The 21,403-nt window shown below is 50.8% G+C and overlaps 2 protein-coding genes across 2 annotated transcripts; one reads left to right on the forward strand and one right to left on the reverse strand.

Moving 5' to 3' along the window:
- Nucleotides 1–194: 194 nt before the first annotated feature.
- Nucleotides 195–4,110, forward strand: CUNH6orf136 (chromosome unknown C6orf136 homolog). The gene is made up of 6 exons (XM_055330114.1): nucleotides 195–440; nucleotides 1,704–2,099; nucleotides 2,390–2,478; nucleotides 2,657–2,857; nucleotides 3,656–3,725; nucleotides 3,805–4,110. Exons 1-6 carry the CDS (start codon nucleotides 369–371, stop codon nucleotides 3,916–3,918), a joined length of 942 nt encoding a protein of 313 aa, XP_055186089.1. The 5' UTR covers nucleotides 195–368; the 3' UTR covers nucleotides 3,919–4,110.
- Nucleotides 4,111–4,283: 173 nt separating this feature from the next.
- Nucleotides 4,284–21,186, reverse strand: DHX16 (DEAH-box helicase 16). The gene is made up of 20 exons (XM_055330113.1): nucleotides 20,791–21,186; nucleotides 18,830–19,074; nucleotides 18,573–18,732; nucleotides 18,201–18,257; nucleotides 13,810–14,064; nucleotides 13,417–13,620; nucleotides 13,148–13,339; nucleotides 12,447–12,557; nucleotides 12,160–12,275; nucleotides 9,879–10,089; nucleotides 9,588–9,686; nucleotides 9,321–9,473; nucleotides 7,546–7,686; nucleotides 7,203–7,365; nucleotides 6,987–7,105; nucleotides 6,802–6,869; nucleotides 5,903–6,065; nucleotides 5,648–5,809; nucleotides 5,182–5,355; nucleotides 4,284–4,508 (listed from the first exon to the last, which is right to left on the reverse strand). Exons 1-20 carry the CDS (start codon nucleotides 20,995–20,997, stop codon nucleotides 4,380–4,382), a joined length of 3,129 nt encoding a protein of 1,042 aa, XP_055186088.1. The 5' UTR covers nucleotides 20,998–21,186; the 3' UTR covers nucleotides 4,284–4,379.
- Between the last annotated feature and the right edge of the window lie 217 nt (nucleotides 21,187–21,403).

The raw sequence follows: 21,403 nt of genomic DNA on the forward strand, positions 1-21,403 counted from the left end.
AGTGTATTGTCATTATTTCAATCCCGTCACTCGCTTCCCCGAGTACCTGCTCGCGGTCCGTTGCGCCCCAGCTTTGTGCGTGAGCGGCGCCAGCGAGGCGGCCGTGTGCGCCAGGACGTTGGTCTACTGCGCAAGCGCTGTGAGACAGCCTCCACAGCCGGCGCGCGCAGGCGCACTCCCTGCGGACGGAGGACCTCGCCGCCTCTCTGGAGCCCGCTGCAGTGCGCAAGCGCGCACCATCTCCGTTTCCCTCCCTTCAGCCCCTCCACCCCCCTTCCCCTTCAAGAAGCCGGCTCCGGGGCGCGGTCAACCCTGTGAGGAGGCCAGAGGCCGGACACCGGAGGCGCAGTCTCCGCTCCCGGAAGATCATGTACCAGCCCACCCGGGGGGCGGCCCGGCGTCTCGGCCCCTGCCTCCGCGCCTACCAGCCTCGACCCCAGGTGAGGGCAGAGAGGAACGGGAGGGGAGGGGAGGGGAGGGGAGGGGACCCTCCTCAGAGCCGGCGCGGGGGGCGGAGCGTGCGCCCCGTCCGCGCAGGCGCAGCAGCGTCCTGCTGCCGCTGTTCACCTGTGCTGGGCGGCGCGGGAGGGGCGCGGGGTCGCTGGCGGGGACCCGAAGGCTGCGCAGCCAGCCGTGGGGTGCACGGGATGTGGGTTTTCCCGGGTCTGGGCGGCGGGACGCGACTGCTTTTCGCCCGCGTTCCCGCGGTTACCTGGCCCTGGAGGTGACTTGAAGGACAAGGGGCGGAGAGGTTCGCAGCCTGACCGCGGAGCCGCCCCGGAATTCTCAGGGCCCGACCAGACAGACGAGTGGGCCGCGAGTCTTCCACTGGGATAGCCGTCGCCCGGAAGGCTGGCCTGGGGGTAGCCGACGATTCGCTCCCCCCGAGGCCCGGCGGGCACAGGGGCCACGCCCCCCGCGTTGGCTGCCCTCGGGCGCCCAGGTGCGCGCGTGCCGGCCAGCCTCCCCGGAAGTGGGACCCCCAGGGGCCCTTGAGGGCGCAAGGACTCGTCTAGGCCCGGCTGTAGGTGACCTCCCGCGCATCGCACTCCAACGTCCCTGCCTCTAACGGTCTCCTAGGCGTGTGTGTCGTTAGAGGGGCCCGAAACGAGCGTAGCCTGCATGTACGTACCACTTTATAGACGGCGAAATTTTATCTACGTTTATCATGTCGTGTAGTCCTCGTAATAACTCAGAATGGCTGCATCGTCTTCGTTTTAGAAGAGATAAGCATAGGGCATAAGAGCGCCCAAGATGTCACAGTGGAATCGGAGCTCAGAGAAATGCCTCCCACGTACAGTTGGATGTTTTTTCTCTATCGCACACTCCATGCTGAAGTTGTTACAGGCTGCGTGATTTCATCCACAGTACACTAAAGCCTGTTGCTCGTTCACTTTTCAAAATACGTATTAGGATTCTTTCTGTAAGAGAATCGGAACTGCCCCCCAAACAGTGTTGGGATCTTAAAACAATGTAAAGGTACCTACTAACGATTTGGGGAACTTCTTGAACCTATGTCATAGGAAACTCTTTTCCTCCTGTTTTCAGTAGAGATGAAGATGAATTCATCCCATTTTCCTCTAATTTCATCTCTTGTCAGGAGGAGCAGGTGGGATTAGAAACACATCAATGAAGAGAGTTTAGATGAGGGGGACATCAGGCAGCTAGATTCTTATCTTTTTCCCTTTTATTCTTCCCCTTAGGACCAGCTGTCTCCACGGGCTTTACCATTCCCACCCCTCTGGCCCCACTCCACAACAACTTCTCCATCTTCTCTTGTCTGGTCTCCACCGCCCCCACTCTCTCCCATTTGGCTGCTTCCTGGAGCTCCCCCACTACCTCTCCCTCAGATCCAGGCTTTCAGCTCACCATGGGTGGTTCTCCCTCCAGGAAAGGGGGAGGAGGGACCAGGACCTGAAATGCATAGTGGCTGCCTGGATGGGCTTAGGAGCCTATTTGAGGGACCTCCCTGCCCCTGTCCTGGGGCTTTGATACCTTTCCAAGCCCCTGGGACCGCTCGCCCTTCCCCTGCCACTCCATCAGGAGATCCAAGTATGGAGGAGCACCTGGCTGTCATGTATGAGAGACTCAGACAAGAGGTAAGTCAGCTTGAAAGTGGCCTTCATCCACATTGAGAAGGGATGTAGGTAATACGTGGAAATAGAGTGTTAGTCAACTGGGTTTTCTTGAAATTACGAGGTAAATATATATATGTTATAAACATTTCCTAAGGAAAAGATGTTCTTCAGTTTGGATTTAAGGGAAGTTAAACATGGGATGAGATGACCTTTTACTCAGAGGAGAGTAAAGAAGCATCAAAAAGAGAAAACTGAGAAGTAGGATCATCTTTTCTTTCCTACTGGGGCTGATGCCTTCTTCTTCCACCTAGCTTCCCAATCTCTTCCTTCACTCCCACGACTATACTCTCTACTCATCAGATGTGGAATTCATCAATGAGATCCTGAACATCCGTACCAAGTGAGAATCCAGGCACTGGTAGGGCCTCGGGGAGGAAAAGCACCCTGTGTTTTCTACTTGGTCTTTTTCATTGACCAGAGAAGGTCCTGCCACTTCTCACAACTGTTTCCCGTTCCCCAGAGGCCAGTTTGGTTTTCAGATTATGCCATCATGAGCAATCTTTCCCATCTCTTTCTAGGGGCCGGACGTGGTACATTCTGTCACTGACCCTCTGCCGCTTCCTGGCCTGGAACTATTTTGCACAGCTTCGGTTGGAGGTTCTGCAGCTGACCCGCCACCCAGAGAATTGGACCCTGCAAGCCCGCTGGCGGCTTGTGGGGCTGCCCATCCACCTGCTCTTTTTGCGTTTCTACAAGCGGGACAAGGAAGAGCTTTATCGGTAAGACAAGTGAGAAAAGATCCAGTTTCCTAATTTTATTACCTTTAGGACTCCGGTCTGTTTGGTCTTCCAGAGAGTCCTTGATCAACCCTGACTTCGGCCTTTTTGAGGACAGGGATTTTGTTTTCATATACTTTAATATGGGAGAAATCAAGACTTTGTGTTAGGAAACCTCTAGACTTTTTTTTTTTTTTTTTTAAAGGGGGGGTAGCCCAGGTGGCTCAGCAGTGTAGTGCCGCTTTCAGCCCAGGGTGTGATCCTGGAGACCTGGGATCGAGTCCCACATCGGGCTCCCTGCATGGAGCCTGTTTCTCTCTCTGCCTGTGTCTCTGCCTCTCTCTCTCTGTGTCTCTCTCATGAATAAATAAAATCTTTAAAAAAAAAAAAAAAAAGGGAAACCTCTAGACTCAGTTTATTTGTATACGTTATGTGGCACATAGTAATCATTCAAGTATTTACTGAAAAAATGAAGATTCCCGTCTAATAAGTTGAGCCTCACAACCTTAGGTGAGTATTTCATAAAATTTCTGGCATGGAAGAGAATCCCAGGAAATTGTTAGGCTCAGCCCAAACCAGTGGTTCTCAGACTTTGCAGCATGATGATGTCATCTAAGGATCTTCAAAAAATACTGGTGCCAGACATTCTGATTTGAGTGGGATGGGGTGCAGCTTGGTCATCAGGATTTGAGTTCTCCAGATGATCTAATATGTAGCAAAATTTAGGAAGTACTGGTTTAAACAGATGCTTGAATTAAACTTTGGAACCCTCAGTCAGACTCTGTTTTTCCCTTACACCAGGACCTATGATGCCTATTCCACCTTCTACCTGAATTCCAACGGCCTCATTTGTCGCCATCGCTTAGACAAAGTGAGTCCTTAGGCTGGGTAGGGATGGTGTGAAGGGGGCAGAACATTCCATCAACTGGCATTAACCTTTGTTCCTGCAGCTGATGCCTTCACACTCAGCCCCAACACCTGTGAAGAAGCTGCTAGTGGGAGCCCTGGTGGCTCTGGGACTGTCAGAGCCAGAACCCAACTTACACCTCTGTTCCAAGACCTGATCCAGGAACTGGAGTGGAGGCAGCACTGAAGACTTTGCTATGTACGCACAAGAGGAGGAGGTGGAGGTGGCCTAGAATCTCAGGAGCCAGCTTCCTCCCTTCTTTTGCTCTCCTTTTTTGCCATCTCCTGCTGTGTAAAGCTGCTGTGTAATTTAAGTTGTAAATAATAAAGTCTAAGTGAATATATGAGAATTTCCGTGTCACATTCTCTGCATCTCAAAAGTTCCCATAAGCTTAGGACACACCTCCCTGGCTTAGACAGTAGAGCATATGACTCGATCTCAGGGTTGTGAGTTCAAGCTCCATGCTGGGCGTGGAGCCTACTTAAGATAAAAAATTCTCTCAAATAAAATCTTTAAAAATAATAAAAGTTACCCCAAGCTTTATTCCAAAAGTAGATATTAAATAATGTACAGAAGGAAAAGGAGCTGATGTTGAGTTCGGCTTGCGTCCCCTTCTCTTTATCCTAGCTCTTCCCGTGTCTTGCCTATTTTTTTGGGCATTTTCTTAGAATGGGGATCTTCTAGCTCCTTGGCTTTATAATAATGAGGAGCCACCTCCAGAAGCCAACTGCTTTCAATCTCCAAAACCTACAAGAGGAGAGAAAAAAATCAGTAGGGTTCGCCTTTTTCCAACTTGCACTCTAATGTATGTGTGATCAAAAAGTTTCTTCTGGGGCACCTGCATGGTTCAGATAAGCATCTGTCTCCAGCTCAGGTCATGATCCCAGGGTCCTGGGATCAGGTCTCACATCAGACTGCCTGCTCAGCGGAGAGTCTGCTTCTCCCTCTCCTGCCCTTCCCCACTGTGTGCTGGCTCTCTCTCAAATAAGTAAAATCTTAAAAAGTTTCTTCTACCTTCAACTGTAGGACTAGGGTAAAGGTGCCAGGCTCTAATACTCTATACCTCAAGGTCAGACACACCTCTACAAGTCCTTCAGGATTCCCAATAAACTATCCCTAAAAAACCTAATCATAAAGACTGTAAAGTACACTCAGGACAGAGACCACTTCTGCTTTGTTCACCATTCTCACCCCAGCATCCTAAACACTTGAGACAATAGGCATTCAAATACTCCCTGAATGAGTATGCAGTTCTTGGATCTTAGTAGATGCTGACACATCTGACAGAAACCACGCCTATTTTATCCTACCTTAAATTAATGTTTTCCTGTTTCTCAGCTAGTCTCAGCAAATTGAATCTTGCTAGTATCCTACCTCCCCACACATCCTCACTTTCCTGGGCAGAGGAAGGTCCCCTCACCTGTCTCATGAACTCCTTGGTGGTCAAGACAAGTTCGTGGTAGAGCAACCAGCGTGGCTGTTCCTCAAAGAGGGAGGAGTTGGGGTGAATGAACACTGTCTGCTGCTGTTTGACTGTGCGATAGCCACTACGAGTCAACCGGGCCGTGTGGTAAAAGTAACCAGCTGTGATGGCCTGAGGGGCAGACAGGAGTGAAAGTCAACCAGAAAAGCCACACATCTGGGGACCCTAAGCACTCACTACCTTTTTTAGGTCAGGCCCTCGGAGAACTAGAAAGGTAAGGAATGCATGAAGAACCCACTGAGAAGGCACCTTCAGTGGTCTGGGGAAGAAAGCACGGAAGAGCACACTCTCCAGAGGAAGAGGCCTAGCCTCAGGCTGGAGGTACTGCTACAGGCACCCAGAGCAGCTCCCTCTGGAGATTGAGGGCATGGGAGGAACAGCAGCAGACTAAAGAAATGCTGACCTTGCGTACACGGATATAGTCCCCCTGGCAGGAGCTGAGACCAACTTCTACGCGTTCCAAGAGCCCCTCCAGCTGTTCTCGCACATCCCGGGCTCGGCGCATTGATCTGAACTGTACGAAGTTCTCATAGCACCACTGAGAAGAGTAGCCACTCTCAGCCCACTGTGAAGATGGTTAAAAAGGGGGGAGGTTAAGTACATAGCAAAGCCAGAGTCCCCTGTGCCTCCCTCAGTCCCATCACCTAAGCCCAGTGACCTGAGTATAGACGTTCAGCAGAACCAGGTGGTCTCCACCAGGGAGGAAGAAGTTGACACGGGCATTGTCAGCATGAACTACCTTGTCCTTGGGCCGGTAGAAGATGGAGTTGTTGACAGACAGCATGGCAGCGACTGTCAGAATCTCTTCCGAACAGCTATACCTGGGGCAGGAAGACCAAAGCACAAGGTTCAAAGGAAGACACACAGGTACACAGGGTGGGGTAAGCGACCATCCTATGGACATGTGTCTTCACATGGAGACTGCCGGGTGGGGTAAGGGCTACAAGTCAGAGTGGATGGATTTGGTGGTGGTGCTGGCCATGGGGTGTCGAGGAGGTGGGCAGCAGACCTAACAGTGGCAGAGGAGGGCCCTCCATGGAACTGGGGGCAGGAGGGCACTGGGGACCCCTGAGGGTAGGAAGGACTTCTGCAGCAGGAAGGTGTGGAGTAAGGGCATCAGGGAAGACAGCACTTCAAGTTCATGTAATGACCTCTGACCTCAACCATGGCAGAGGAATGGCATTTAAAGGTGATCCCTCCATAACCACATCTCAATGTTACAACCTCAAACCTCAGGAATGAGAATCTCCAGACCAGTCCACACACAGAGCTCTCCCCACAGGTGCTGAGTCTTCCATACCAATTTACACCCCCAAATTCTGTTTGTCAATCTTACCCATTTGATAAATGTCTTATTGCCCTTGTGAGCCTCCAAAGGCACAGAAAGTTTTCTAATAATTTATTTGTTAAAGAATACCACAGCAGAGAGAGAAAGGAAAAAGAGCAAGGTCACAAAGATGGCCCAGAGATGGGACGAGGCACAGCCAGTTTGTGTGCTGGTGCTGGGGGCCTAGCCAGGCTGGCAGGTATGGGGTAGGCTAGGAGCACAGTGCTTACTTCTCAGAGGCCAAGATCATTTTAGATAGCATGGGATCCACCGGTAGCTCTGCCATCTTTCGACCAGACTAAGGAGAGGAAAAAGAGTTGAGGCCAGTCCTCCCTCTGGTGCCCCTCCAGCACCCACCAAGAGCTCACCCCAACTGCTTCATCGTGCCCCAGACCATGCTGCCATCCCACCTCACCGTGGTGAGCTCCCCAAGGTGGTTGAGGGCTCCCAGAGCATACAGCTGCTCCAAAGCCAGCAGCAGGGTCTCATATGGTGGAGGGTCCAGGAAATCAAAGTGCATTAGGTCATGGATCCCTGAAGAAAGATATGAGGGGTAGAAGAGATTCTCTGCAGGGATCTGTGACTCTAGCCCCACCTCCCTTCTCTCTCAGGACTGGGCGACCCCAATAACCTAAGCTCTTGAGCAGCAACACAACATTGCCCAGGCTGGTCCTCTGGATCTCAGGCACTGTGGTTTCCTCCAGCTCATGCTGGTAGGCCCAGGCAGTATACAGGCGGAAGCACTTCCCGGCAGCCACCCGACCCGCCCGACCAGCTCGCTGATTGGCTGAGGCCTGGAAAGAAAGGAGAGGTAGGCTGGCTGACAACTGGTGAGGAGAAAAAGGAAGCGCAATATTTATGCAAGAAATCTGAGAAGATGTAGGCTGCTTATTCCGGTCCTCTAAGAGGCCCCCACAGACTCCTGAGTCGAACCTTCCCCACAGAGACACTGCTGAGAATGCAAGCAGGCTGACCTTGCTGCAGGGTGTGACAGTGAGGGATTCCATGCCTGTGCGAGGGTTGTAGCTCTTCTGCTTACAGAACCCTGGATCCAGCACATAAATGATGCCTTCAATGGTGAGTGACGTCTCAGCGATGTTTGTTGCCACAACCACCTGAGTGAGAGGATGTAGTCACCTGGAGACCCCACCCACCAAGTTCCCTAGAAAGAGTAATCCGGAAGACTTGAGTAAAGAAACAGGCACAAAAAAAAAAAAAAAAGAAAGAAAGAAAGAAAGAAACAGGCACAGATAAGGGATAGGAGCAAAGAGGATTACTGCCTAATGTCAGAAGACAGGGACAAGGCCAGGAAGGGGTCAAGGAGAGAAGGAATGAAAAGAGACATAAGGGAATCCCTGGGTGGCTCAGCAGTTTAGCACCTGCCTTCAGCCCAGGGCGTGACCCTGGAGACCCAGGATCGAGGCCCACATCGGGCTTCCTGCATGGAGCCTGCTTCTCCCTCTGCCTGTGTCTCTCATGAATAAATAAATTTTTTAAAAATAAAAATCTTAAAAAAAAAGAAAGAAAGAAAAGAGACATAAGGCGGAAAGGAAATGGGAGGAGTTAAATTTTTTTTTTTTTTAGAGATGGGAGAGGGAGTCCAGGTCCCTGCCTCCATCTTTCCCACTACCACTTTCACACTCTTCCTCAGCTAGGACTTCCTTCAATAGCCTCCTCATGTGTCTCCCTGCCTCTACTCCAAGTCCTACTTACCTGGCATTCTTCTGGCACCCAGATTGTCCTTTAAAAATGTAAACCTGTCACATCACTAACACCATTCGTTGATGGCTTCCCATCCTACTGGAGAATTATATCCAAGCCCCTTAAGTCTCCAAGTGCTCTACCTTTCTGATCTCATCTCCAAGGACTACGGGCTCCGTCGTTCCACTCCTGCACAGTTGCTCCCTGGCTGGTCTGAGCACACTCCTCACTCGGGTCCTTTGCATGAGCGCCTTCCTCTGCTGGACACACTCCCTTCCCAGCTATCAGTCTGGCTCCCTCCCTCACTGGGTTCAGGCCTCAGCTTCCCTTTCACCTTCCCTATACCCCAAGGAAACTACCTTCCTGACATTGCTCACTCCCAGCCTCCCTGGAGTCAGTCTCCTTTTCCCCCATGTTGGGCTTTATCTCTCCACAGCATTGGTCACAAATCAGCATCAGGCATCTACGCGTCCACTGTCTCCTAATTTAAGTTAGACTGTCAGCTGTGAGGCTAGGGACTTTGTTCTGTTCATCACTGTATCTTCATGCCCAAGAAGAGTATCTGGCACATGGCAGGAGCTTGTTACATATTTGTCGGATGGAAGTTACGTCTTTGCTCAAAACCCAATCATCTAAAGTCAAAATGCTTCCAACTGCTATCAAAGGCCTTCCCTAATCTCAGTCCAGAACTGTTTTCACCACATGAACCTTCCCCTCAGCCTTTTGGATTACATTCTGACTTAAACATACCTTAAGCCTTGCTCTGGTATTACCTACCTTTTTTTTCCTAAAGATCCAAATCAAATCCCACCTTTTGGCACCCTGAGGACTTCCCTTCTCCTCTGCATCTCCACATACTTACTAACTGGATCAAATATTTGCTGAATTCACCCTCTCTCTCCAGCTCTGGAGGCTAGGGATTGACTACAACTAAGCCTTGCAGCTGCAGCAGTGCCCAGGACATAGCCTGCATAGGGCAGGCACACACCCTCTTTTTCACTATTTGTGTGAACTATAGGGGTGAAGAATGTGGGTGTCTCCAACTGACCTTTCGTGCCCCCGGGGGTGTGGGCTGGAAGATACGGGCCTGCATGTCAGAAGGCAGGTTGGCATAAATGGGTAACACCAAGAGCTCCCGGATTTTGGAGCCCAGGCGGCGGCAGCGATCTTGGAGCATCTCACAGGCAGCCTCAATCTCCTCCTGGATTTGGGATGGGGACAGCAGTACAGGTCCCAGAGTGACAGAAGGCCCACCTGCCAGCTCTGTTTTCCCCTGGGATACACACCTCATTGCCCCTTGCCCCATGTCTCACACCTGTCCTGTCAGGAACACCAGGATATCCCCAGGGGGCTGGGTCACATGGATCTGCAGCACAGACACCACACAAGCTTCTAGGTAGTCAGCCTCTGGAGCCTGGGGGTGAGGAGGAGAGGGTCACAGGAAGGCCATCTGTTCAGGAAACTTCCTCTTCTCCCGGCTCAATAATCAGTTTATCCCAGTTCTTCTTCAGACTCTCCATTTCCCCTTCCCTCCTTGGGACAACCTTCTCCAAAGGCCCAAGCTTTTCAGCCTCGCACTTCAGCCCATCCTCCCTGAGGGGAGCACCTTGGTATAGAAGATGTCAACTGGAAACCTGCGTCCAGGGATTCGGAAGACAGGAGCATCATCAAAGAAGGTGGAGAAACGGGCAGTGTCCAGTGTGGCTGAAGCCACCAAGACTTTCAGCTCAGGCCGGAAACGAGCAACATCCTTGATTAACCCGAAGAGAATGTCTGTGTGTAGGGTTCGTTCATGAGCCTCATCTATCATCACCACACTGAGGAAAGAACAAGAGAGCTGTGAGCCAGAAGAGCTGCCCAGGAGAGGACAACAGGATCCCCTGGACAAGGGCACAAAGGGAAAGCAAAGAGCCCAATGGTGAATATGGGAGGGGGGGTTCCAAAGAGAGGCCAATCACCCCAGTTAAGGAAGACTAATACAATGTTAAAGAAAGCCAAGGGCCCGCAGTCTGCAGTTTATCTCACGGACAACAACGGCCAAGATCTGGAGGCTGAAAGCCAAGGCCAGGACAAGTCACATATGCTCTCTGGATCAGAGTCATGGATCTGTTAGACTCAACAGAAATAAGAGTTTCTGTTCTAAAGGGGGGAAAAAAGTGAGAACAGGGCCTTTTGGAGTAAGGCTGGGCTCCCCGGGCTGGCTGAGAATGAACATACAGACCTGAAGCACCAGGATTTACACAGCCCAGGAGCTCCTAGGCTTCCATGAGACTGCTGTTGTGCATGTCTCTTGGTCCTGCTGCATCCTTCTGGAGAGAGGAACCAGGTAAGCCTGTCTGTCTTTCTTTTCTTTCTCTCTCTCTCTCTGTCTCCTCTCTCTCTCTCTCTTTCTTTCTTTAGGTTTTATTTATTTATTCATGAGAAACAGAGAGAGAGGCAGAGACACAAGCAGAGGGAGAAACAGGCTCCCTGTGGGGAGCCCAATATGGAACTCAATCCTGGGACCTCAGGATCATGCCCTGAGCCAGAGGCAGTCGTTCAACCACTGGGGGACCCAGGGGTCCCCCAGTAGGCCTTTCTACCCCAACCTTAGAGGGCTCTGCGGGCTTCGTGGTCTCCTCCTTAGTTATATGTGGGACACATCTTTGATATCTTTGCTAAAGTCTTTGGATTCTCAGGTGACAGCCATGCCTGCAGGAGCTCACCCCTGACCTCAATTCTTCGTGCATATCCCTGACTATGCCAGTGAAGTTCCCAGCTGTTTCACAAAGCAGGCTGGCTTGACAGGAAAACCCCACACCCTAAACACTCTTGCACTGGCTGGCCTTCCATGGTTTCTGAGATTTTTGCAAGGGACGTGAAGGCTCAGATCATATTTGTCCTGTTGCTCCATCTGTGATCTTCTAGGACCAGAACTTCACAGCCTCCTAAGATTTGAGAAACCACATACTGCTCAGCTGGCCTGATCCCACCAGCAGCCCATGCACAGATCCCTTCTCCTCCTAAACACATATTTATCCAAGCCCTGCTTGGCCAACACCAGCACTATTCACAGACCAAGCTACTCCAAGACCTGGGCCAAAGGCCCAAGATGAGGGCCCCAGCACACAATCTCTACCTCAATTGAGGGCCTCAATCTCTACCACTCTCGCTTCTTAGTGTTGCACTGAAACCTGTCTCCCCTGTAGCCACTCCTGTGGTTGCTAGTTGTGCTCGCTGCAGTCACGTGAAACAAGCTTGACCTCTTTTTCCACGGAGCAGCCCTTCCCATATTTAGAGGGAACCAGGATGTCTCCCTGAGTCTCTTCTCTCTAAGCTGGACATTCTAAGTTTCTTCAAAGGGTCTTCACGTGGCTTTTCAAGTCTCTAGAGCACCATTCTGCCATCCTGGTGTTTTTCTAAACACTGCAAGCAATGGGGGGTGGGGGGGTCTATCTCTGCAGTCCCTCTACCCCATCTCCATGGTGCCTACAGGTCAGTCCTAGAACTGTCCACACCATAAAGCTTCAAGAACTGGTGGGCTTAGGCAGCCTGGGTGGCTCAGAGGTTTGGTGCCTGCCTTCAGCATGCATGCATGCTCCTAGAGACCTGGGATCGAGTCCTCCGTCAGGCTCCCTGCATGGAGCCTGCTTCTCCCTCTGCCTGTGTCTCTGCCTCTCTCTCTCTCTCTCTGTCTCTCATGAATAAATAAATAAAATCTTAAAAAAAAAAAAAAAAAGAACCGGTGGGCTAATCAGAAGACAAAGGCCAAACTAGCTGGATGACAAGAAAGGAAAAATAGGCTAGAGATTAAAGAAGACACAGGAAGGTGCTAAAGGGTCAGAATGCAGCAGACTGGGCGGGAATGGTGGTGGCTCTCTGGTGGGAGGTGGTGACCCCATGTGTACCTGTAACTTGCAAGGTCAGGTTCAGAGAGGAACTCCCGGAGGAGCATCCCATCTGTCATGTAGCGGAGGACAGTTCGCTCTGATGTGCAGTCCTCAAAGCGGATGCTGTAGCCAACCTGTCAAGGGGACCATTAACGATCGAGATTGGGCTGGTGCTCCTGGAAGGGAGTGCAGGGCTAGGGAATGAGGGGTCAGTGCCTGGATGTGTGGTGTGAAGCCATATGCAGTGTGGGCTACGTCCCAGACCCTAGAGGCTCCCCTCCCTACCTAGGCCCCACAGATCTCACCTCATTCCCAAGCTTCACACCCATCTCCCGGGCCACTCGGGCAGCCACACTCATGGCTGCCACTCTCCGGGGCTGGGTACAGGCAATCTTCATTCCCTTCTTTGTGTATCCCTGAATGACAAGAGAAGAGGTTTTCCCTTTGCTAAATATATTCCTGGGGCCTAGGATAATTCAGAGAAAAAAGGTGTAAGTGCACGACAGGGCAGGGGGAGATGAAGGAACAGACAGAAACTGAAAACCCGACCCTCTGAGGGTCCCAGACTTTTGGGTGATCACATTCAGGCTCAGCTAGATCTGAGATGGAAAAGGACAGACCAACTAGGGCAGACCCAGAAGCAAGGGGGAGCCAGAGAAGGTGAAAAAGTAAGAAAATGAATACTCTGACTCCTCGTTCTTTGGCCTTTGCAGAGGACCGATGGCTGAATGGGTTGGTATGGGAAGGTCCCAACCCCACCATCTACCTATCTATGCATCTTTCCAACACGAACGCTGGCACTAGACACAGATACTGTGTTAGAAGTGAGAACAGAAACAGGAAACAAGTTTGCCCTTATTCTTAAACTCACAATTTAATGGAGAAGACTATGACTAAAGATGAAAAGATAAGTGACTGCTCAAAACAACAGGTGAAAGGAGCTCTGACAGGACTGTGCTTGTCAAGGGCCGGTGGCCGGCAACCTGGAGGGTGCGGATGACTGTACCTCCTCAAAGAGATACTGCGGGATCTGGGTGGTCTTCCCGGAGCCCGTCTCACCCTCGATGATGAGGACCTGATGATCAGCAATGGCAGCCAAGAGCTCCCCGCGGAATGGAAACACTGGGAGGCTGCGGCGGACAGCCTGCACGGACTCCTTCTGCTGGGCCTGGGATGGAGGCGATGGGCCTGATGGCTCCTGCAGAGGAGGGGGGGTGTGAGCTTCAGGGTCGGCTTCCCAACCTCGTTAGAACGTGCCACAGTTCTCCTGCTCACCTCGTTGCCCTGGAGCTGAGTGGCCCGGACAAACTCAATGGTCTCCTCTTCCTCCAGCACCAGCTGATACTTGGGCTCCTGGGAGGCAGCATCTCGGGCCCCAAACTTCAGAGATGCTGCCCCTAGCCGGGCCTCCTCCCAGCGTCGCTGCTCCTCCCCAGGGGCGCCTGATTCCTCCTCCACTAGATCCACAGCTCGTGATGGCTGTGGAGAGAAGGGCATGTGAAGACAGAGGATGCCCCCTTCCCAGGCCTCTCCTCTCCAGTCACTATCTCTACCCACTAGGAAAGGCAAGACCAAGAAGGGGCCAGTGGAGGCCCTGTCCAAAGTCCTGAAGACTTCCCTCTGCTCAGCTTGGAGAGCAGGGCTAAAGTGGACTCTGCTTTGCCTCACCTGGCCTCGGGTCTCCTCAGGCATGTGGTAACGATTGGTGGCCTCCAGCTTCTCCTGCTCACCAGCCGCCCGGTACTCTCGGGCCAGATCCCGCACTCGCCGCTTGTATTTGAGCTCCCGCTGCTCATGTCGGCTCAGCTCTACATCCCCAAAAAGGAACTCCTCATCAGCCAGCTCAGCCTCTAGGTCCTCAAGCTTCTCTCGCTCCCGCTTAGCCAAGTACTCGCGGCGTGATTTCTTCCGCAGCTCGGGAACCTGGGTCAGGACAGGGTAGCCAAATCCTCATCTTGCTGGAACAGCAACCCCCTTCCTTACCTATCTGTAAGAGTGACAAATCCCCCAACAGGCCAGCAGTGTCCCTCTGCAATGTCCAATCTGACCTGCCCCAAACTGAGCCTCTCTGAAAGCCACACACTGACCCCCAACACTATCTTTCAGCAGCACAATCCAGCTTGAAGGCCCTTCTGGACAGCTTTGCCATCTTGGTCAATATAGATGCATTAGGGTTACTTGAATGTTTTAGGTTTTATTCTATTTTATTCGACTTAGTGGAAAGGAGGAAAACAGGGCAGCCTGAGAGGCTCAGCAGTTTAGCGCCGCCTTCAGCCCAGGGCCTGATCCTGGAGACCCGGGATCGAGTCCCACGTCGGGCTCCCTGCATGGAGCCTGCTTCTCCCTCTGCCTGTGTCTCTGCCTCTCTCTCTCTCTCTCTCTCTCTCTCTGTGTGTGTGTGTGTCTCTCTCATGAATAAATAAATAAAATATTTAAAGAAAAAAAAAAGAAAGGAGGAAAACTAAAGGGCTAATACCAGCATTTAGAAGCACAGGTCTCAAACTGAAAACAAGTGAGACTATTGGTAACCACTGGATGTGCCAACAGAAGGTAATCTTTTGCCTTAGTTAGATGCTCCCTTAAATCAAATGACTATAGTTTGGAAAGGGGGGCGAATACAGTATATACAAAAAATGGAAGTACAGCATTAGAGAGTGTTTCTGCAAGATGTAATCAGAAATGCTTATTAGCTCTCTGGGACTAACCTCTCCTCGCCTCATACAATCTGGCAGCTAGCTTCTACATATTTCCTTTGATAGGAGGTTTTCAGGACACATAATGGATGACAGATAAAGACTGGTCACATCATCCTTAAGGCTTGTCTCAGCTCTCTCCATGAGCCTGCCCACTGTGGCAACACTGTCTTCCCTGGGATCAAAACAGCCTCCTCCACTGTGGTGGCCAAACTTCATCAAGCCCTCTCCTGGGGGTCCGTGATTCTACTTAATTGCTTGGCTTTTCTTGCTTATTCTGTGAAGACTTAAAAGGAGTTTATGCTCATGATCTAATCTGAGTACCACAATCAAATACTCTTTGAACCTGATGGGGGAAGCACATGGAAGTTCTTTTAAAATATGGGCCCCCAAAAAAGGGCAACTTGAGGGCACTGGCTGGCTCAGTCGAAAGAGCAGGCAGCTCTTGATCTCGGGGTCCTGAGTTTGTGCCCTACACCGGGTGTAGAGATTACTAAAACAATAAATAACAACAACGATAAAACCGAACTCAGGGCAATTTGAGTATCAAAAAGAAAAAATCATATGCAACTGTAAAATATTGAAAAATAAAAACTCATGAGTCCAGTGTGACACACATACACACGGGAAACAAGTTTTTACCACCAGTGAGGTGACTATTACATCAAACTCCTTACTTTCAAAATTGGTAATTAAACATTTGCCCTGCCTTTTTTAAGATTCTTCTTTTAGACAGAGAGAGAGCATGAACAGGAAGGGGCAGAGGGAAAGAGACTCAAGCAGACTCCACACTTCTTGAAGCTCTGTCGAGCTCGAAGCCCGACATGGGGCTCTGCCTCCCAACCCTGAGACCATGACCTGAGCTGATAGAGTCGAATGCATAACTGACTGAGCCTCCCAGGTGCCCCATTTGCTCAGCCTCTGAAGAAAGAATTGTAGCTCATTCCTGGTTATTTTTAAGCCTTACTTATTTGAGAGAGAGAGAGAGAGAGAGAGCGAGCATGCACAATGCAAGTAGAGGGAGGGCCAAGGATGAGGAAGGAGAAACAAATTCGCTGAGGGCGGAGAATGACTCGGGGGCTGGATCTCAACACCCTGAGATCATGACCTGAGTTGAAATCAAGAGTTGAGGGACACCTGGGTGGCTCAGCAGTTTAGCACCTCCCTTCCGCCCAGGGCATGATCCTGGAGACCCGGGATCGAGTCCCACATCAGGCCCCTGCATGGAGCCTGCTTCTCCCTCTGTCTGTGTCTCTGCCTCTCTCTCTGTGTCTCTCATGAAGATATAAAATCTTAAAAAAAAAAAAAAATTGAAATAAAGACTCAGATGCTTGGGCAGCCCTGGTGGCACAGCGGTTTGGAGCCACCTGCAGCCTGGGGTGTGATTCTGGAGACCCGGAATCGAGTCCCACATCAGGCTCCCTGCATGGAGCCTGCTTCTCCCTTTGCCTGTGTCTCTACCATTCTCTCTCTGTGTCTGTGAATAAATAAATAAAATCTTAAAAAAAATAAAATAAAATAAAACCTTTAAAAAAAAAAAAAGACTCAGATGCTTAACATACTAAGCTACCAGGGCACCTTGCTCATTTCTAGTTAAGGAAAAGCTCTTTATATAAAAGGTTAGCCAATAAATGTAGGAGGAATGTCACACTCCAAAAATCACCTTTGCAATCCCCAGTGAAACAGCAGATTCAGGAAAGCATTAGTAGTGCTAGTTATGCTAAAACCTTTAGATGAAAGGCTGTTGGCACAAACGCTATCTGCACTAACAGGTACATAATCTGTATGTTCCCCTAAAGTGACTGGTGTCATGTGAAGGGTACATCACCACCTAAGAAGTGTTCCTGTCACAACTTTTTAATCTGAATTGAGGCAAGATTTGGACCCAATTTTCACTCTAAAGGAAGCACAGGGCATAGAAGAACTCAATACCACAAGATAAGAGTTAGATAAATCCAGAATAAGGGACATGGTACCAGATGAGAGAGAGAAAAGGAAACAAACAAACGTAAGAGACTGAACCACCAGGGATGCCAGGGTGGCTCAGTGGTTGAGCATCTGACGTTGGCTCAGGTCATGATCTTGGGGTCCTGGGATCAAGTCCCACATCAGGTTTCCTGCAAGGAACCTGCTTCTCCCTCTGCTTGTGTCTCTGCCTCTCTGTGTCTCTCATGAATAAATAAAATCTTAAAAAAGAAAGAGAGAAAGAGAGAGAAAATTAAATTAAATTCTGGGAAATAAAAACATTACATCTATACTGACAGATATCTTAGAAGTCTCTGACCACAGTCATTTTCTGGGGTGGGTCATGAGATGGCTTGATCAGGAGATCTGAGTTCCACTAGGCCATTCTTAGGACATCAAGTCTCAAAATTCTTTTTAGAAACTGAAATCTGGGATCCCTGGGTGGCGCAGCGGTTTGGCGCCTGCCTTTGGCCCAGGGTGCGATCCTGGAGACCCGGGATCGAATCCCACATCGGGCTCCCGGTGCATGGAGCCTGCTTCTCCCTCTGCCTGTGTCTCTGCCTCTCTCTCTCTCTCTCTCTCTCTCTCTCTGTGACTATCATAAATAAATAAAAAATTAAAAAAAAAAAAAAAAGAAACTGAAATGTGACCTTACTTGAGAAGACCAGACTTTTGGAAAACCAAAACTCTACCAAAACTCATATGATAACAAGTTCAGTTCATGAATTGCGAGGGCTGTGTCCCCAGTCAGAGAGAAGACCAACTTGGGGAATAGAGGAGGAGTTAGATGGTAGGAAGGCATCTGGAGGGACCCCTGGGGTGCTCAGTGGTTGTGCGTCTGCCTTGAGCTCAGGGCCCGATCCTGGATTCCCAAGATCGAGTCCTGCATTGGGCTCCCTGCATGGAGCCTGATTCTCCTCCCTCTGCCTGTGTCTCTGCCTCTCTTTCAGTGTCTCTCATGAATAAATAAAATCTTAAAAAAAAAAAAAAAGGAAGGCATCTGGAATCAAGTGTGCTTAAGTTGAATGAATAGCACATTCCTAGGCAATGGGACAACTGCCCTGCCCCTGTCCTCCAACCACACCCCTTGATGTTCCAGCTGACTGAGTACGGCTCCTTAGGTCTCAGGAGCAAGCAAAGCTCACATCTCCCTGACAAAAACACTCTGACTCAATCCTAAGGAGTCAGGAGGGTCTGTAGGCAGCTTCTTTCCCTCTACAACTTAAGTCTGTCCTTGGCAGGCTCCTGTCAACAACACAGACCTCACACCCCAGACCTGACACCCCATCAGCACCCTCACTGTACTTCCTTGTATCCTTTTTCCCTACCCTAAACCACGTCATCACAAAATTGTTTTTCCTTTTGCCCTCTGATGTTGGCTCCCTGGGTGCTGGGACTCACCATGGCTTTCCGGTCTTCCTCAGCCATCCTGAGGCGCTTCTGAGCCTCTTCATAAGCCTAGAAGAATCCAAGGGTGAAGGGCTGTGAGGCCAAAATCTCCCACGGCCACTCCCTCTCTAGAATCACAAGGATCATTTGGATATACTAGAGCATAAAGAAATGTTCCTTCTCAGTGGGGAATCTCTAGGCCTACAGGTTGAGCAAGGATCAGCAGAGGCAGAGGATCCAGAAGGGTCCTCTTAATACAGAGATGAACACCTCCAGAGGCCATCCTGGTCTTCCCAGAGAGCCCTAGCTCTGCAATCACACCCAACCTCAGATCTGACCCAGGGATCTTCTTGGAGATTTACAGAACACGCTGCTCCCATGCACCTTCTTGTCTGACCGCTCCAGAACATTGCGAGTCCGATCCCTGTCTCGCTGTCGAACCCGCTCAGCAAAGGCATCACGTTCCTCCAGGTCCTGAAGGCGCTCTCGTTCGGTCCGCTCCCACTCATCCTCAGATTCGGGCTTCTCAGTCTGTTTACTCCCCCTGCAAACCAGTCCAAAGGATTACATAAGGTCCCCTAGGAAGCTTACTGCCCCCTTGTCCCCCTGCCCCACCCTCTCTCACTCTGCTTCTAACTTACCCTGTCTTTCTTCTCCCTTTCTCGGAAATCTCTTCCTCCTCTTCTTCCTCCTCCTGACATTTCTTCCTGAGGTGTTTCCGTTTTCTACGCTTCTTCTGGAGACTGCTCCCAGGTCTACCTACGGTCTCCTCACTGCTCTCCTCACTGTCTTCCAGCAACTTATAGGATCGGTTCTTTTCCAGCAGGGCTCGGGCCTCTCGCTCGGCCGCCCGAGCTGGCTTTTCTACCACCACCTTCCGTGGTACCTATCAGTAGAAGGGAAGATAATGGGATGTGAGCAACTCCTGATTTTTACCCATCTACTTTGCCCCATTCTGAATTTAAGGAATAGCGTGATTTTTTTTTTTTAAGATTTTATTTTTTTATTCATGAGAGACACAGAGAGAGAGGCAGACAAACAGGCAGGGGGAGACGCAGGCTCCATGCAGGAAGCCCAACGTGGGACTCGATCCTGGGTCTCCAGGATCATGTCCTGGGCCGAAGGAGGCACTAAACTGCTGAGCCACCCGGGCTGCCTGGAATGGCCTGATCTTAGACCAACCTTCATTGTCTCTTTTCCCCATGGCTTCACACCATGTTCATCAGCCTGAACTGGGCCTTTCAGCTTCTGAACCTCCTTGCAGTCATTCATTTAACAAACATTTATTGAAGCCTGTCTGATGCACCAGGTACTTGCTAGGGATCAAGGACACAGGAATAAATACAAGACAAAAATTCCTGCCCTCGGGAGGCCTGGGTGGCTCAGCGGTTGAGGGTCTGCCTTCTGCCCAGGGCGTGATCCTGGAGTCCTGGGATTGAGTCCCACATTGAGCTCCCTCCATGGCGCTTGCTTCTCCCTCTGCCTCTCTCTGTGTCTCTCATTAATAAGTAAATAAAATCTTTAAAAATAAAAAAATAAATAAAAATTCCTGCCCTCATGGAGTTTTGTTTTGTTTTTTTTTTTTCCTCATGGAGTTTATTTTACATTCTTTCTTTTCTTTTTTCTTAAGGTGTCCCATGCAGGGAGCCTGATGTGGGACTCGATCCTGGGACTTCAGGATCACGCCCTGGGACAAAGGCAAGTCCCTACATTCTCAAAACCAATTCTCAATTGCTCAGACTCTGTTCTTCCCCACAATTAAGTCATCACGATGCAAGGACTGACATGCTACAAGGATTGGTTTACAGAGGCCTGTCATATGTTTGGCACTGTACCAGATTCCAGGGATACATGCTACACGGATTTACATAAAGTCCCTATCCTCATATCACTTAGATTCTAAATTCATCTTTCACCAGGAACCATATGTGACAACTCAAGCAGGCTATCTGCCATTCTATGAACACGTGGGACACTTTCACTCTTCGATATACTTACTAAGCACCTGTTCTGTAAGGTGTTGTCAGGTGGAAGAAATACAAAGACAAGCAATACACAGTCCTGTCCACCAGGAATTCATTTTTACACCTTTACTCCTTCCCCCTTCGCTATCAGACAGATACCGGGGAATCTTTGGGCCTGCTTTCCCCTGATCACTACCCTTACCTTTTGTGCCCTACCACAGCACTTCTCACACATTTCTCCTATAGCCTTGCTACTCAAAATGCTGTCCGTGGACCATCGGCTTCCCCTGAAAACTAGCTAGAAATGCAAAAACTCAGATCCCACCCCAAACCTATCAAATCTGGATCCACATTAAAATAAGGGTCCTGGGTGAGTCGTATGCCTATTAAAGTTCGTGAAACACTGCTCTACAGCACTTAACGGTCCTTGAACTTCTCCCCAGAGCTGCACGTCCAGCACCTAGTACAGTAGCCAGGCGACAACGGATAAAGGCTAGGTGCTGGTGAGCCGAGCTTACTTAATTCCCCCAAGGACAGTTAGCCTAGCCTCACCTGGACAGACAACCTGGGGCCCCGCCCCTGCTCCACCTGCTCTCCCGCCGCGCCCACGCCGGGCCCCGCCCCGCCCCTGCAGACACCTTGGTCCAGAGTCTCAAGGCGAAGTCGCGAGCCGGTCCGCTGAGGTCCAGAGTATCGGTGTCTCGCAGGCGCTGTACGAAGTCCTCGGCCGAGGCGCATCGCTGCGCGGTACCGATCAGAAACTGGGCTACGTGCCGCTCGCTCAGCCCCAGCACCGAGTGCAGCTCGTCCTGCACCCAGCGCTCCAGCCCAGCCGGCGTCGCCATGGTGACCCACGCTGCCCGGTTCCTGGCCCTGAACTGTGTCGAGTAAACACGCTGGCGGCTGGGCCCGTCGGAGGCCTGCAGGCCTGGAGCCCTGGACTGGAGTCCCAGCTCCGCAAAGGACCTGCCTTTGACCCTTGGGTCTCGGTTTCCCACAGCCCCAAACCGTCTTCTCGGACCGCAGAAGCCGGAAACGACCAGTCGTTTCCGGCCAGTCGTTTCCGGCCTCTGCACTACGGCGGCCGAGCGAGGTCAAGCCTCGCGGAACCGCCGAACGGGTGAAACGTTTCGTTTCCGCCTCCACCAAGTCTGTCTGCCGCCCTCTGATGGTCGGTCTGCGGATACCTCCTCGCTCACTCATTCATTCAACAAATGCTGTGTGCTAAGCGCAGTTTTAGTTGCTGGGGAT

Source organism: Nyctereutes procyonoides, unplaced genomic scaffold, assembly GCF_905146905.1.
Source record: "Nyctereutes procyonoides isolate TBG_1078 unplaced genomic scaffold, NYPRO_anot_genome, whole genome shotgun sequence".
Lineage (NCBI taxonomy): Eukaryota > Metazoa > Chordata > Mammalia > Carnivora > Canidae > Nyctereutes > Nyctereutes procyonoides.